At 36.7% G+C, this 18511-nt stretch overlaps 1 protein-coding gene across 1 annotated transcript; it reads left to right on the forward strand.

Annotated features, from left to right (window-relative positions):
* The first annotated feature begins 16658 nt into the window (after positions 1 to 16658).
* On the forward strand, positions 16659 to 17273 carry LOC103206134 (ribulose-phosphate 3-epimerase-like). The gene is given in 1 exon segment (XM_042782306.1): positions 16659 to 17273. A coding segment is annotated over 1 exon segment (615 nt).
* The last annotated feature ends 1238 nt before the right edge of the window (positions 17274 to 18511 follow it).

An 18511-nucleotide genomic window follows, 5' to 3' on the forward strand; every position in this document is an offset into this window, starting at 1 on the left:
TGGCATTTTGAACTTGAACTTAAAGCCTCCAAATTGTAAGAATAAACTCCTGTTGGTTAAGGCCATCCCATTTGTGGTATATTCTTGTCAGAGAGGTACTAGGTAACCAGAACAGATAGCATGCTTGATAAACTAGAGGCTCACTGAAAACAACAGGATGGATTGACACAGTGGCTACAACAATGGGTTTAATTATGGCAAGAATTGTGAGGATGAGCACAACTGGGTAGTGTTTTGTTCTGTTGTATGTAGGTTTGTTATAAGTCAGAGCCAACTCGACGGTTCCTAACAACAACAAAGAAATCAAGCAGTAGGATATAATTTGCTATGTAGATACAGCAAATATTGAAATCACTTAACACAAATACTTCAATTTCTATATCCTTTACACAGAATGAGTTGTATACCAGGCCAAAGCTTAGTGGATATTCTATATTATACCTACAATTTTTTAAGGAGTTCTGGTGGCACAATGCCTAAGGCATAAAGGTGCAATTTTTAGTAGTTATGAATCAAAAGATACAATTTCTATTTTTAGGTATTGAGTAATTGAGGAGACATATAGGGACAATTGGCTTTATTTCCACAGTTACACATTTTTACTCTCTGTGTTTTCAATACACCTTTGTTTTCTTGTTGACAGTGAGCCATTCCCAAATGCCTGGCTATGTAGGATGAGTTGCCGAAATGACTCTTCTTACTCACCACTTAGTGAATAATGATAGCACTGATGTTAATATAAGTGGCACCTAAAAGAATAATGATCTATCATCATGCTTCCCTCACCGCCAAGTAAAACTTTGTGCCCAGCTCTGGAGGACTTCCAGGTTTACAGCACAGCTTAAAATAAGGGTGCATCCAGGTTGTAAAAAGACCTGAAATACTATGCTGCTATATTCCATTATGGGGGGGGGCAGTCTAGCGTATCTGAAAGTTCTAAAGTTTTATTTAATCCACTCTTTAGGTCATTTTGTTTCTAACTTTTAGAAGATGAACTTGTTATGACTTCAGGTGGACAAAAGTAGATTTTTCTTGTTCTCATTTCTACACCTGCCCATAACTTCCATAAGATAAATAAATCCTTACAGCAATCATGAATTTGAAAGATTCTTAACAACTGAAACTCTTTTTCTCCTCTGCCCAGCTCCTAATTTTATTAAGATTCATTTCCAAATGCAAAGATAAATAAGACTGAATCCAAATATAAACACATAAACATACAATCAGCAAAATTGATCTAGTGTACTTGTCTATAACTCAAAATAGAATAAATTCAATTTATTTTTACACTAATCCCATAAATTAGATAGCTAAGATAGTTAAAATTCTATTACTATTCCTTGCCGTTTTAGTTTAGATACACATATTGAACCTTGGTCTTACCTTTCTTTGCTTAAAAAAAAAAAGGTTTGCACAAAATCTTGCAGAAAATAAGAGTAAACATCTCACTTCTTTATCTGTTATATCTTTGTTGCTGTTGTTGTATTTAAATTAAAACTGCATACACTTCATACAGTAACATAATTTTTGCATAAAGTTTTACCATTTATACTTTTTTTTTAATTTTGTGACATGAGTTGCAATCACCTCAACATCAGTTAACTTTTAAACATAATGTAAATCAAATAAATTGTTTCTACCATTTCTCTTTTCAAAAAAGAGTAAAATATTTGACTTACAGTATATTTAAAAGTTAAACTGATATTGAGAAGATTATAACTCATGTCATGAAATGAAAAATGTATAAACTGTTGAACGGAAAAGTAATTTGTTCTGTAAACTTTCACTCCAATAGCAAAAAATTAAAAAAAAGTAAAAGTTAACTAATATCAAGGACAGACATTTTAGGTTTCACAAGGAAACTTTTTTTTTTTTTTTTAATTTTTTTCTCTAGAAAGGAAGGTTGGGCAATCTGCTTCCTTAGTGATACCGCCTCAGATCCCAAGGAGGGGCCACTTTGAGTCCTATCAGACTGGATGGCAGTGAGTTTGTTTTTTTGGTTTTGGATACTTTTTGAGTGCTCCTCCTCCAATTCTCAAAAAAAGTGAGGGCATTTTTCATAATAATAGAAAAAAAAATTTAAGGGAGAAAAAGTGACTTAGGGAGAAGTCAAGGAATTCTGGTGGCATAGTGCCTAAGACGTTTGACTAGTAACCAGAAGGCTGGTGGTTCAAACCCACCAGCTCCTCCTCAGAAGGAAGATCGGGCAATCTACTTCCATAGAGATATGGCCTTAGAAACTCAAGGAGAGGTCACAATGAGTCCAATCGCCTCCACCGCAGTGAGTTTTCTTTTCTTTTTTTTTTAGAGGGAGAAGTCAAAGAAGTTTTCTTAAAAGAGGAAAAAAAAAAACAAAACAGAATGAAATGGAGTATAAAATAAACAATATCACACGTGAGTATCGATCTTCTGTGCTTTATATTAAATATTGATCAAACAGTCAATATTTAATATAAAGCACAGAAGCTAGATTAACGGAAACAGAGCAATCAGAACGGAAGTAATGAGAATGCTGACACATTGTAAAAAGTGTCAGCAATATCACTGAATAATATGTATAGAAATTGTTAAATGGAAGCCTAATTTGTTATGTAAACTTTCACCAAACATATAATAATAATAAAAAAAAATAGTATAGAGCTTTGAAGTATGACAAGCCTGGCTGACTGATCTGGGCAAGGAGTGGGGTGTTTCTGTACCTTCTTTTATTATTCATAAAAACTGGACAATACCTTCTATGTCACAAAATGGGTTAAATTTAATTGCAGAACTATAGTATACATTTTGTAGGCCCTCACTTAAAAATAAGAATTCCATTTTTATTTATTTTTCTTCTGATGAAAATGCTGAGATCATTTTTTATCTGAGATCTTATTTATGCTGATAAGGATCATTGGTGGCATAGTGGGTAAAGCATTTTACTGCTAACCAGAAGATGGGTTGTTCAAACCCACCAGCTGCTCCACAGGAGAAAAATGAGGCAATTTTCTTCCACAAAGATTTACAGCCTTGGACCACTCATGGTGTAGTGCCTAAGCCATTTGACTGCTAACCAGAAGGTTGGTGCTTCAAACCCACCAGCCACTCTTTGGAAGGAAGACTGGGCAATCTACTTCTGTGGGGATACCACCTGGGAAACCCAAGGAGTGGAAGCTATGAGTCAGATTTGACTTGATGGCAGGGAGGTTTTTTTGTTGTTGTTGTTTGTTTGTTTTTAATAAGTCAGTATTGACTCGATGGTGGTGTGTTTTTTTTTGTTTTGTTTTGTTTTTTATGCTTTTGCTTCTCTGACTATGGTTTTGTTACTGAATAATAAATGTTCAAGAAATATGATTTGACTTTTTTTTTTTTTTTGGTCATCAATCAATGATTCAACTGAGTAGGTTATTCAGTAACTTGACATTATTATGACAGACAAAGCACCAGAAGAATCCAGTGCAAAAGTTTATATCAACTTATCAAGGAAAAATTATGTTATAGGCCTTATTCAGTTCTACATCCAGCTAAATTATAAGAAAAAAATTTGTTTATTTCCAAATTTTTATCACAGAATTTAACTGAAGAAATTCAATTTTAATTTGGGGAATAAGTGATGTTAAGAGAAAAGACTCCAAAGAGGAAAGCTCTAGCATATTAATATTTAGATGAAGTAGGTAAACTGTGTTGAGATGAACAAGTCCAGATATATTATTTTGAGAAAAACAGTCTCTCACCAATGTCAGTGTCTGGAGTGGCTCTGAATACATAGAAGACTTGTCATAAAACCTGAAATAGAAGGTGTAGTCTCTGGCTGCAAAATGCACCCTGGCGTGAGATGACCATCTAAGCATCTGGTTAGTGAATTACCTCAGCAGAAAATGCTCTCCTTTGTTGACAAATGGTCTAGCTACTTTCTTAGTGAGACTGGAGTATGAGAAAGTTCTGGAAATATTGTATTCAGTCCCTAAATATGGAAATATGTTGAAAAGTCCTCAATTCCAGGTGGTATCGTGAACCAAATGTTCTAATAACTAAATAAGTAAAGTTAGGCCTCCTCTTCAGGGCTTTACTTTAAAAGCTCAACTGAGCTTAAGAACCTAAATTATATATATATATATTTGGTTAGGTGCCGTGGAGTAGGTTCTTACTCAGATGCTCAGAGTACAATGGGAGCACAGTAGGTTCTAACTTAGAGATCCGATGTACAATGGGACAAACACTTTCTGGTTCTGCACCATCCCCATAATTGTTGCTGTGCTTGAGCTCATTGTTATAGCCACTGTGTCAATCCATCTCATTGAGCGTCTTCCACTTTTCACAGACCCTCTATCTTACCGAACATGATATCCTTCTCCAGAGACTGTTCCTTTCTGATAACATGACTAAAGAACAAGAGGCAAAGTATGGGCTGTATCACTTCTAAAGAACATTCCAGGTGTACTTCTTCCAAGATAGATACATTCATTCTTCTGGCAGTCCATGATATATTCAATATTCTTTGCCAACACCATGATTTAAAGGCACCAATTTCTTCTTAGGGCTTCCTCATTCATTGCCCAGCTTTCTTTCCCATGCATATGAAGGGATTTAAAATAGTGTGGCTTGGATCAGGTGCACCTTAGTCTTCAGAGTCACATTTTTCCTCTTTGATACTTTAAAGAGGTCTTTTGCAGCAGATTTGACCAGTGCAATACATTACTTGATTTCTTGACTACCACTTCCATGTGGATTGATTGTGGATTCAAGTAAAATAAAATCCTTGACAATGTCAATCTTTTCTCCATTTATCATGATGCTTTTTACTGGTCCAGCTGTGAGGATTTTTGTTTCCTCTATGTTGAGGTATAATCCATACCAAAGACTGTAGTCTTTGATCTTCATAGGGTTTCAAATCTTCTTACTTTCAGCAAGCAAGTTTGCATCATCTGTATAATGATTAAGATTGCAAAGAATGGAAATTTTAGAACCCTTAATTGTGCTCATGAGGAACCTCTACATAGACCAAGAGACAGTCATTTGAACAGAATAAGAGAATACTGCATGGTTTTAAATCAAGAAGGGAGTGCCTCAGGGTTGTATCCTTTCACCATACTTACTCAATCTCCATGATGAGCAAACAGTCTGAGAAGCTGGACTATATGAAGAAGATCATGGTATCAGGATTGGAGACTCATTAACAACTTGTGATATGCAAATGACCCAGATTGCTTGCTGAAGAAAGCTTTAGTTGCAGTTTACTGACATCATAACCAAGAATAAACTTAAATCTCATATGGCATTTAGTTTAAAAAAGTTTAGATTTCTAAATTTAATTATTGAATATTCCAGTGGTTTCAAGGCATATTTAGCAATTGAGACTATCTTTGGCCAGTATAATTCTTACACAAGGTAACAGTATGAAAGAAATAAAAATGTCAGCTCCTTTTATCTGGACTATTTCAATAGCTTAGATGAACTAACTAAAAATTGGAACAGAAAATAAAAATCCACTTAATTTAAAAAATGTTAGTCTATGAAGAGAATTTTCATATCCTCTATTCCAAACTGTTTATAATATAGATTAAAAATTAATGATGTGAGATCTAGCTATGTTTGGGGACTTGTAAAAGTTGTAAAAATTATTCAAATCTTTGTTATCTTGGAATCTTTAGGTCGTGCAAGTGGTTAACATGCTCAGCTGCTAACTGAAAATGGGAGGTTCAAGTCCCACAGGTGCCTCAGAAGAAAGGCCTGTCAGTATACTTCCAAAAAATCAGCCATTGAAAACACTCTGGAGCACAGTTCTGCTCCAACACACATGAGGTCACCATGAGTCAGGATGGACTTGATGACAACTGGTTTGGTCTGTTATCCTACACTGGCTTGTATTTCTTCTACCCTTATGATGCCTTATTTCCATGTGTAGCAAAAAATAAATGTGTTAATATAATCAGAATATATGGGGGATGTGGAATATGGGATAAGGCTAGAAGGGTAGGTTAGTATGAAATTTTGCAGATCTTTTAGTAATAGGCTGAACAGTTGGGAATTTATTGGAGTATTGGTAATAGAGTGAAAACTACACAAGAGTACTATCAAGATGTCCACATGATAATCTTATATCTGTATATTTATGTGTTGTTCATGAAGCCCTGAAGCTAATTTGCCACTTTTTTTGCACCCTGCAAGGGAATATATTTCTTTTTCTTTGAATGGTTTCTGAGTGTTATGGTTATAAGAAGATTACAAGAGATAAAAGGAGAATTATTCTATCCATAAATAAATAGCATGAGGCATTTGGAGATGGGGAAAAAAAGAAAAGACATTATGCAATCTTTTTTTTCCTTCTCCACTTAGTTCTCTTTATTAAAACTCTAGTCCCATTTATAAAAAGCAGTACATCTAGAAGAAAGTGTTCAGATACCTATATTTTCTGACAGGGTGGTGAGAAAGGCAGTAGAATAAGTATGGCATTACCATATGACTTATCAACTTAAATATAATTCTTATTAAAGAATTAGAAAATCTATTCACTTTAATTAACATAGTATTTTATCATCATTAAATTATTAAACTAAAAGAAAAAAAATAACTTAAGAAAGTGATTGTACAATAAAGCATTTAGTATGGAAGATAACACTTAATTGTTTGATAAATATTTCACATCCCAAACTTCAAATATATAGCTAATGAATTATAAAAAGATTATATGAGACTTCCAGTTAGGACACAGAAAGGCACAAGAACTCATAGCTTTCATCCTAAAACCCTAAGGAAGCTGGATAACCTTAAAAAAAAAAAACATAGTTTAAAAAAAAATCCTTTAGAGTTGAGGATTCAATGAAACCTAGATACACTAATTTCCTGAAAATGACCAGCCTCTCATAGGAGAAAAGAGTTCCACAGCTGTTCTCATTTCTGACACAGCAGCAGAGGAGAAGGAACCAGTTAAACTTTTAATGAACTTTTAATGGCTATGCGTGGGCTGGCTTGAGATTAGATTTCTAAGGAGCATAAGACACAGAGCAAATCTGCAACCACACACCAAATCTTTCCTACAGATCCTCGTTTAGCTTGAGGTTACTTTGCCAAAAGGCTGAAGGCAAGGCAGAGTAGCTAAGACGAATGCCCTCTGAGACATCCAGCACTTCCTGAAGTATTAGACAGCAGCCCACTGCAGAGGAGGAGAGTAATGGGTAGGAAAGCTGAGACACACAGCCAGGAGAAACAATTCTGAGACATCTAGCTTTTCATAGCATGTAAGGCAGCTACTCTCCTAAGCCTGGAGAATGAGAAGGATGATGAGAAGAAATCTCCAGAATTGAAAATCAGAAGTAACAGTGGAGACTAAAAACTCCTTCCCAGTGAATCAAAGAGCTGGTAGCCAAAAAACAGTTCATGGTACAAGGAGGTAATGGCTCAGTTATAAAGCACAATGATAACGTCTAAATCTCACCAATGCTTTAGGAAAAGTCTGCTAAAGGGAAAGTCTTGATACTTCCATCAAAACATGTGAAGCCAATGGTGAATTCAGTACAACTAAAACTGTGTTATTAAAGCCAGGCTAGCTCAACTACATATCTTACTGACACAGCCTTCAACTCTAATATCCAAACAAAAGAAGTGGCATGACTTTCTGTAAGTTAATTATTCCCATTATTCTCTCCTATTCTTTCATACAAAATATCTCACAAACAATAAACAATTGTAAAACACACTAAAGTACACAGTCAATAAAGGAAAGAGTCAATAGAAGTAGACACAGAGATGGTCAGATCTTGGGAGTGTGAGACAGACACTTTAAAATAATTACAACAAAAATGCTAAAAGAAACGTTAAGAAACATGTACTATGAAAATATAATTAAAAGTAATATATTATGCTCTAACTTGTTAAATATTGTAATTCATAAATAACATAATATGACAACAGAGGAAGAACAGAATAATTGTTTGGTAGGGAAACATTTTTACTCAAGAAGTATTTTATTTGATTTAAGGTTTGATTCAAAAGGTGTCATTTCAGTTGTATCTTGTGTGTTATTTAACATAGAAGAAGAAACAAGGAAAAAAACTTTGATAATATAGAAGAGAGTATACAGAGATCCTTAATTATTAAATAGTCTTGCATATCTAAAATATTGATAATTTCTAACTGGTAGGAATGTATGATTCTGGGTGGTGGGGCAAAACTTTCTTTGTGGGTGTGCAACTTGTAAAGTCACAATGTCCTGTAATAGGTTCAGTGCCATGTGTTGCCACATTAAAATTCTTAAGTTTTGAACAGGGGGCTTCACATTTTCATTATACACTGATTCCCACATTATGTAGACAGTCCTGAATAAGAGTGACTACCAGGAGGTAATATTGGGGCTAGATTGCTAATGTCCTTGCATATGCAATTAGGCAAATTAAGATCATTGCATATCACAGATTTCCCAAGACAGGCTCAGTATATACCATCACCAAAGAAAACCAAACATACTGTCATTAAGTTGATTCTGACTCATGGAGACCCCCATTGCGTTTCCAAGGCTGTAAATCTTTATGAAAGTAGAGTGTCTCATCTTCCTCCTGTGGAGCATCTGGTGTGTTTGAATCATTGACCTTCTGGTTAGCAGCCAGATGACTTACCCACTATGCCACCATACTCCTTTATACCATTATCTCATCCCAATTTCTAATCAACTCTCTAAAGAGAAGTCTGACTGTCCTGAGCATTACATTATATGGTCAACCTAGCTTGCATCAAGGAACCAGCAGATATTTTTAAGCAGTAACATATCTTGAGTATATGTGTTTTTCAGAATGCTTTACATATTTCAGTGTGAAAAGAAAATTAAATTATGGGTAAATTATACATAAGACTACTTAGGAGACTTTTGCAAAAGTACAAGTCAGAAATGATGGTGACCTTAACCAAAGCAATGGCTTTGGGGAAAGACAAGAGTAGAATTAACTAGATTTAGATGTGAGCAACAATGGAAACGGATGGATCAAGAATGACATGTTGATTTCCAGTTTGGTAGAAAGATTGGTAGACGACAATACTCTCAGATAAAATATGAAGGAAAAGTAAGAGAAGAGAGATAGGCCCTACTAATTATAGGCTCACTGGCTGATTGTTCTCTTCATTTTGACAGTGCCCTGGGGCATAAATTTCTCAGAAGTCAGCTCCAATTAAATTTGAGCATGGATAGTTTTTGAAGACAACCTTTGAGATTTGTTTTGACTCTGAAAGTGTTCTTAGTTGTCTCATATCATAGTTCTCTCGGGTAAACTACCTGGTCTATGGCTTGTGTCATTGTTTTCAATTTTAAAAAGATTTTGTTCTGAGAGCACCCTTAGATGTGAACTTTCTCAGACCTTATTTCAAATAAAGTCAGTTCCTTTGGGGAGAACTTGGAACTCTCTCTTCTTATGGACTGACTCTCTCCCTTGATAATCTGTCAGAGCCACTAGTGTGGGTGTTGGCTGTTTTAAAAGTCTTCGCCATTCTTAGTTTGCTACTCATGCCCTATGGTTATGCTTGGACAAAGGCTCTTAGGGTACCATTATTCCTTTTTTTCTTATTATTATTTTCATTGTGGTGAAAACATACACAACAAGACATTCACCAACATAACAGCATCCATATTTCCACCTCAGGGATATTGATGACATTTTTCATGTTGTGCCATCATTTTTGCTATCCTTTTCCAAAATATTCCAACACTATAGACCTAATACTCTGCAAACAACAGCTTTCCCTTTTCTACTCCCTCCTACTTCTGGTAAGCACTAATAACATTTGGGGTATGTGTGTGTACATGTGTATGTGTGTGTATTTTCCCCCCAACCTATTTAGGAATTTTCCCTCCCCTCCCCTCGCATCCCTGGTAACCAACAAAGAGTTTCCTTCCGTGTATAAACCTTTCTTTGATTTTTAAAATAACAGACTAATATAGTATTTGTCTTTCTGTGATTGACTTATTTCACTCAGCATAATATCCTACAAGTTCATCCACCTTATGTGGTGTTTTGCAGATTCTATATTATTCTTTAGGGTTACATAGTATTTCATTGTGCGTGTGTACCACAGTTAGTTTATCCATTCCTCAGTTGATGGGCACTTAGGTTGTTTCCATCTCTTTGCTATTGTGAATAGTGCTGCGATGAACATGGGTGTGAATATATGTGTTTGTGTCCTGCTTCTCACTTCTTTAGGATATATACCTAGTAATGGGATTGGTAGAACAAATGGTGTTTCTATATCCAACTTTTTAAGGAATTGCCATACTGATCTCCACATTGGTTATATCATTTTACAGTCCCACCAGCAGTGTATGAGTCCCAATCTCTCCACACCCTCACCAGCCTTTGTCATTTTCTGTTTTGGTGAACTTTGATATCAATGCTGGGGTGAAATGGCATCTCATGGTTGTTTTTGATTTGTGTCTCTCTAAGGAGCTCTGGTGGCATACTTCCTAAGGCATTTGTTTGCTAACCAGAAGGCTGGAGGTTCAGACCTGCTTATCTACTTCCATAGAGATACCACCTCAGAAACCCAAGGAGGGGTTGCTATGAGTCGAATTGACACAACGGCAGTGAGTTTGGTTTTGGTAATTGCTAATGATCACAAGCATTTCTTCATGTGTTTGTTGGCTGCCTGAATGTGTTCTTTGGTGAAGTATCTGTTCATATCTTTTACTCATTTTTTGATTGGATTGTTTGTATTTTTGATGGTGAGGTGTTGGAGTTTTCTATACATTTTAGAGCTAAGTCCTTTGTCCGATATGTCATTGCTGAATATTTTGTTTCCCATTCTGTAGGTTCTCTTTTTACTCTCTTGAAGAAGTCTTTTGATTCACATAAGAATATAATTTTTAGAAGGTCCCAATTACCTAGTTTATCTTCTACTGTTTGTGCATCTTGGGTAATGCTTGATAGTCTATGTATGCCATAAATTAGAGCCACTACATTTGCCCCTATTTTTTCTTTGATGACCTTTATATTTCAGTTTCACATTTAAGTCTTTAGTCATCTAGAGTTAGTTTTTGTGTATGGTGTGAGGTATGCATCTTGTTTCATTTTTCTGCAAGTAGATATCCATTAACACCAGCAGCATTTGTGAAAAAGACTTTCTTTTCTTCATTTAATGGATTTTGGCCCTTTGTCAAAGATCAGCTAACCATAGGTTGATAGATCTATTTCTGGGTTCTCAGTTCTGCTCCACTGGTTTATGGGTCTGTCATTGTACCAAATACCAGGCTATTTTGACAACTGTGACTGTGTAGTAGGTTTTGAAATCTGGGAATGTGAGACCTCCTACTTTCTTCTTCTTCAATAGTGGTTTACTTATCTGAGGTCTCTTTCCTTTCCATATAAAATTAGTGATTGCTCTTTCCACATATTTAAAGAAAATTGATCTTTTGTCTGATTGATCCTTTAACAAAGTAGTATTGAGGTATTTGTCTTCAATCTCATTAATTCTGCCTTCCATTGATTTGATTCTACTCCTTTGTCCATTCAAAATGTTATATATTTCTCAAACCTTAGTATTAATCTTCTGGATTTCTATTTGTTGTTTTGTATTATTTCTAATTTTTATTTTGTGAATTTGTTCTTGTTTTGTTGTTAAATTTTTCTAGAGTTTTGTCTGTGCTTTCCTTAAATTTGTCAGTGTTTTCCTTGATCTATCTCTAAATCTGTCAAAGGTACCCAAATATAATTATTTTGAATTCCTTATCAGGGAGTTCCAATGTTGCATCTTCCTCACGGGTCTTTTCTTGGTTCATATCCTGATCCCTTATTTCTATTACTTTCACTTGCTTTTTCCTTTGAACTGTCATGGTCTGTTGTCTCTGAGATATTGTGGTGTTGTTGAATTTATGTTTAATTTGTGGTTGTATGTTGGTGTGATTCATGCAATATTTTTGTTTTCTCTTATTTTGTTTTGATGTATCTGTGTAAGCAAGGACTGTAGTCCTCTATTCACTAATTGTTAGCATTTAGGCACCTGTCTCCTGTCTGGTGGGTTTGACAGAGAATGTGAGGGTATGCACAGATATCTGCTAGTTGTTCATAAAGAGTAGTTGAAGGTGAATTGACTTGGTGTTGACTACCAACTGTCTTTGGTCAGTTGGTACAAAAGCATTCGGTGGTCTTCACTCAGTGGGTGGGGCTACAGGAGGTGCAGTTATTGTTGGTTTGTGTGGGAACAGCTGTTGTTTCCCACACTGTTAGACAAAAAATATAAAAAAATAAAAACAAGAGAACAAAAATTCTAAGCCCATAAACAAACAGGAACAATTGCAAAAATAAATAAATAAATAAATAAAAAGCAATAAATGAGAAGAAAAATCTTCAAAATATATTTTAAAAAGTATAAAAGGAAGATAATGATAAAAAGAGAGGAAAAAATAAAGCCATGATATCTGGGGAAGGAGTAATGAGAGAAAAGAGCAAAGGTAAAAAGAGTAAAGAAAAAAATTGGAAAGCTGTAAAAGGAAAAACAAGGTATGAGAAGAATGAAAAGAAAGAAAAAAGAAGGGAACTGGGAAAAGAGAAGAGGGGGAAAAATGAGAGATGAGAAAGAGGAAAAAGGACAAGGAAGAAAGAAGGAAGATGAAAAGAATAATTTTAAAACAAACACAAATCTGTGGGGGTCTGGGCATGGCACACAGGTTCTGTCAGGGCATAGACTGGGGTGGAATTTCTACTGGTCAAGAAGGTGTGTGGAGGCAGGGGATGGCCACATGTCTGTCAACTAAGAGGGTGAGATATAAAAGTAACCAGAGGAATATTTCACCTTTCTAGTCATCAGCCTCCAGTGGAGTTGCCTTTGCTGTCCTCGACAAGCAGAGCCTACCTTTATGTCGGTCTAGGTAAGAATGCCACTTGCACATATTCAAAATGGCTGTGCCCCTAGAAAAGCTGGCAGTCCATTGCTCCATTTGTCTCCTTACTCACTGTTTCATTCAGATTCTTACTAGTTGGTATTTAATCCACTTCTTTATCCTTCCATTCAAAGCTCAGTGTTCCAGGATTGTCTTCTGTATCGGTTTCAACTGGTTTCTCATTGCTTTGTTGCAGAGGGTCTGTGTAGCTTTTCTGCCTATTCCACCATATTGCTGGAACTCCCAGCTCCCATTATTCTTGAATGCCTGGAGCAGAGACTTTGCTCTATATCTAGGAGCTGGTATAGAAAAAGTCTCTGACCTGCCTGTTATACTCACCAGACATTTAGTGTCTTCAACTAGGAGTTGGAAGTGGTGGTAACTGCTGGTGGCCTGCTTTTCTGATGAGATATGGTAACACTGATTGGGAGCTATGCTGTGAGGGAGCCCTGTCTTCTTAGCCCACCCACCTGGAGTAGCACCATTTGTTGTTAGGTGCCTTTGAGTCAGTGCCAACTCATAGCGGCTATATGAACAAAAGAATGAAACTGCTTAGCTCTGTGCCATCCTCACAATCTTTGCTTTGCTTCAGCCCGCCATTGCAGCTGCTGTGTCAATCCATCTCATTGAAGATCTTTCTCTTTTGTGCTGACCCTGGACTTTGTCAAACATGACATCCTTGATCCCTGTCTAGGGACTGGTACCTTATGAAAATTGATCATATTTTGTGAGAGGAAAGCTGGCCATTCTCACTTCTTCTTCTTTTTTTTTTTTTTTTTAAGGAGGAGGAATGGACTATCCACATTATTATTATTATTATTTTTAATTGTGATTTGGGTGAAAATTTACAGAGCAAATTCACTTTCCATACAACAGTTCACATACACTTTGTCTCATGACATTGACTACAATCTACCACAATGCAACAGCTCCCTTGCCACTTCCTCCTGGTAGTTACCTCTTCCCTGTGTCCATCCCTCCATGCACTCCTGCCTCCTGAGCTGTCTCCCTGTGCATAAACAGCCATACTTTCTCCCATGATTGATCTCTCCAAGGAGTGTATCTACCTTAGGTAAATGTTCAACTCATATGCCTGCTTTTGTTTGGTTGGACACCATAGTGTGGGTTCAATTCCAAACCTGAAGGGCAGCTAGGGGCCATAGACCCAGTGGTTCCACCAGACTCTTTCAAACCAGCAAACCTTGTCTCCCTTCTTTTTTTTTCTCCCAAATTATTTTTGAGTTTTATTCCACATTGTTCTCCCTCTCTATCCAGGATTTCCTACATAGATCTCCCTCTGAGTGGTTGACGGTGGTAGCCGGGCACCATCTAGTTCTTCTGGTTTCATAGTCATATAGGCTGTGGATTACATAGTGTACCAGTCACTAGAACTAATTGCTTCCATGAATCTTTTTTTTTTTTTTTCATTTTTCTTTGCTGTGGATCAGGAGAGACCCATCATTGCATCTAGGTGGCTGCTTGCAAACTTTTAAGATCTCAGTCACTACTTGCCAAAGTAGGAGGTAGAACAATGTTTTGTGTAGTATGTTATGCCAATTGAGTTTGATGTTCCCTGTGACTATGGTCCTGAGCTCACCGGTTCAACTACTTGGTCACTCTGGGTAGCTGACTGTGACTAAGAAGTGACTACAAACTTGTTCCCTGTCTGCTCTACTATACACCTGGGAATTCTTACAGATCATACAAATACACTTATAGGACCATTGTCTGCCAACACTATACAAGGTCTTGGGTACACTCTTACTTCATAGACATACCTAATAGTTCAGCGTGTCCACCCTTCTATCCACCCATATACCCATGTTTGCCTTCACTGACAGTGCAGTACTGTATGTATTCATCTTTGTTGTCTGCACTTCCCATTTACCTCTCTATGTCTTCTTCTTCCTCAGTGTCACCATATTGATAACTAACATTTGGTACATTGCCCTCCTTTTCACCCAAATCAGTACTTATCTCTACTTATCTAACAGTGTTCCCTCCCCTCTCCTCCCACCCCGGTAAGCAACAAAGAAAATTTCCTTCCATATATAAACCATTCCTCGACTTTTACAATAATGGACTAATACAATATTTGTCCTTCTGTGATTGACTTATTTCACTCAGCATAATGTCCTCCAAATTCATCTATGTTATGCGGTGTTTTGCAGATTCTAGGTTATTCTTCAGAATTCTGGAGTATTCCATTTTGTGCATGTACCTTAGTTTGGTTATCCATGCCTCAGTTGATGGACACCTAGGTTGTTTCCATCTTTGGCTTTTGTAAATAGTATGAACATGGATGTGCATATATCTGTTCTTGTCATAACTCTCACTTCTTTAGGATATATATTTAGCAATGAAATGGCTGGGTCAAATGGTATTTCTAATTCTAACTTTTTAAGGAATCACCATACTGCTTTTCACAGTGGTTGTACCATTTTACAGTCCCACCAGCAGGGTATGAAAGTCCCAATCTCTCCACATCCTCACCAGCATTTGTTATTTTCTGTCTTTTTGAACTTTGCTACTAGTGCTGGGGTAGGATGGTATCTCATTGTTCTGATTTTCATCTCTCTAATGGCTAATGAAAGAGCTCTGGTAGCATAGTGCCTAAGGCAATTGACTGATAACCAGAAGGCTGACGGTTCAAACCTACCAGCCACTCCTCAGAAGGAAGATGGGGCAATCTACTTCCATAGTGATACTGCCTTGGAAACCCAAGGAGGGGTCACTATGAGTTGGGTCCAACTCGACAGCACATAACAACAACAACAATGGTTAATGATCATGAGCATTTCTTCATATGTTTGCCTGAATGTACTCCTCGGTGAAGTGTCTATTCATGTCTTCTCCCTATTTTTAATTGGATTATTTATCTTTTTGTTATTGAGGTGTTGGAGTTTTCTATAAATTCTAGAGATAATTCCCTTGTCAGATATGTCATTGCCAAATAGGTTTGCCCAATCTGTAGGTCCTCTTTTGACTCTTTTGGAGAAGTCTTTGGAAGTACATAAAAATTTAATCTTTAGAAGGCCCCATTCATCTAGTTTCTCTTCTGCTGTTTGTGCATTTTGGGTTATGCTTGATATCTATTTATGCCATATATTGTTGTTGTTGTTGTTGTTATTTGCCATCGAGTCGGCCCCGACTCATAGTGACCCCTCCTTGGGTTTCCGAGGCAGTATCACTACAGAAGTAGGAATGTCCAACCTTCCTTCTGAGGAATGGCTGTTGGGTTTGAACCGCCAGCCTTCTGGTTAGCAGCCAAGTGCCTTAGGCACTATGCTACCAGAGCTCCTATGCCATATATTAGGGTCCCTAAGTTTGCTCCTAGTTTTTCCTTGAGGAACTCTATAGTTTTAGGTTTCACATTTAAGTCTTTGATCCACCTGGAGTTAGTTTTGTGCATGGTGTGAGGTACAGATCTTGTTTCATTTTTCTGCAAATGGATATCCAGTTTTACTAGCATCATTTATTAAACAAACATTCTCTTCCCCATTTAATGGATTTTGGCCCTTTGTCAAAGATCAGCTGGCCATAGGTCTATGGATCTACTTCTGGGTTCTCAATTCTATCCCATTGGTCTATGTGTCTGTCATTTTACCAGTAACAGGCAGTTTTGACTACTGTGGTTGTATAGTAGGTTTTGAGATCCAGTAGTGTGAGACCTCCTACTTTGTTCTTCTTTTTCAATAGTGCTTTACTTATCCAAGGTCTCTCTATCTTTTCCTCATAAAGTTAGTGATTGGTTTTTCCATAACCTTAAAAAATGTTGATGGGGGGAACTGGTGAGGTAGTTTAGCCCTTAGGAACCAGCACTATGGTATCCGGCTGCAAGATTGGCCCATCCATCCTCAACAGCGATCTGGCCAATTTAGGGGCTGAGTGCCTCCAGATGCTGGACTCCAGGGCTGATTATCTGCACCTGGATGTAATGGACCGGCATTTTGTTCCCAACATCACCTTTGGTCACCCTGTGGTAGAAAGCCTCTGAAAGCAGCTAGGCCAGGACCCTTTCTTTGACATGCACATGATGGTGTCCAGGCTGGAACAGTGGGTAAAGCCAATAGCTGTATCAGGGGCCAATCAATACACCTTTCATCTTGAGGCTACTGAGAACCCAGGGGCTTTGATCAAAGACATTCGGGAGAATGGGATGAAAGTTGGTCTTGCCATCAAACCGGGAACTACAGTTGAGTATTTGGCACCATGGGCTAATCAGATAGATATGGCCTTGGTTATGACAGTGGAACCTGGGTTTGGAGGGCAGAAATTCATAGATGACATGATGCCAAAGGTTTACTGGTTGAGGACCCAGTTCCTGTCCTTGGACATAGAGGTCAATGGTGGAGTAGGTCCTGACACTGTCCATAAATGTGCAGAGGCAGGAGCTAACATGATTGTGTCTGGCAGTGCCATTATGTGGAGTGAATAACCCAGATCTGTGATCAACCTGTTAAGAAATGTTTGCTCAGAAGCTGCTCAGAAATGTTCTTTTGATGGATGAAACCTCAAGCAGCCAATGTTTCCATTTATGAAATCTGCTTTTTACTGGAAAACAAGAATGTTGACTACCAAATTATATCACAGTTTAAGCAGTGCTGTTTTTTGAGCAATTACTCACTCCAATGACTAAAATGTATAGTGAAGACTGTTCTAAAAAAAAAAAAAAAAAAAAAATTGGTGTGTATATTATAGCTACATTTTTATTGATGGAATTCAAAGATTAGTATGGTGAGTACCCTGTTTTTACTGGGAAACTTGATTTTTATAAAGAGTAAAAACATGACTGTATTAAGGTTATAAAACAAATGTGTCTTAATGCCAAAGAAGACATATTAGCTACTATGAAAATTTTTTTCTGTGTATTTCTAGCAAGAATTTTCTGTTGTTACTCACCTGTTTGACAAAAGCAAAGGAAGTAATTATGTTTTCCTATTTCATGTTGTGATTTGTGTACATGCTTGATAATATGACTAAGATGGAACTTAAGAAAATTCTAAGCTTAGAACTAGCTTGGATGAGATCCAATAGTATTCTTGGGTCTAAATTATCTGTTGCATCTAGAATAGCTATTTTTCACTTTTCACTATATACTTCTTGATGCATAAAAACTATGAAAAAGGAATGTATAAAACATCCAGGGATTTTCTGGTGGTCTATGATCTGTCCTAAAATATATGCACAGATTTTATCAGGGTGATTTCTTTGCCACTTTTACTGGAGGAGCAAGTTATTCAGTGATTTTTTTTTTTTTTTCATAATCCCATCTACCATTCTTAAGGACATAAAATAATGCTATTGTCTTTCTGAGTGGAAAGGAAAGGTAAAGCCAATATAAATTACAAAATACATAGATATAATCTCATTAAATATAAATCACTGTTGTGAATGGTAGAAAAATGAAGAAACTGAAGCTCAGTGAAAGACTAGCACCCTGGAAAGGATCCAACAGGGAATAGAATTTCTGCTCTGTACTCCTTTTACAGATGAAGTCCTTTCTTGGGAGCTGGGCAAGGCAAAGGAAGCTTCTTCCATTTAACGCTGTCTTATTTTTTATCTTGCTTTACCCTGTGGCAGAACAAGAGAGCTGTTAACATGTTATATATATATATATATGAGAATATATATATATATATATATATGAGAATATATGAGTATCCTTGTATTAAT

The sequence above is a fragment of the Orycteropus afer genome, unplaced genomic scaffold (assembly GCF_000298275.1).
Source record: "Orycteropus afer afer isolate SDZICR_OR568_19922 unplaced genomic scaffold, OryAfe1.0 scaffold00011, whole genome shotgun sequence".
Lineage (NCBI taxonomy): Eukaryota > Metazoa > Chordata > Mammalia > Tubulidentata > Orycteropodidae > Orycteropus > Orycteropus afer.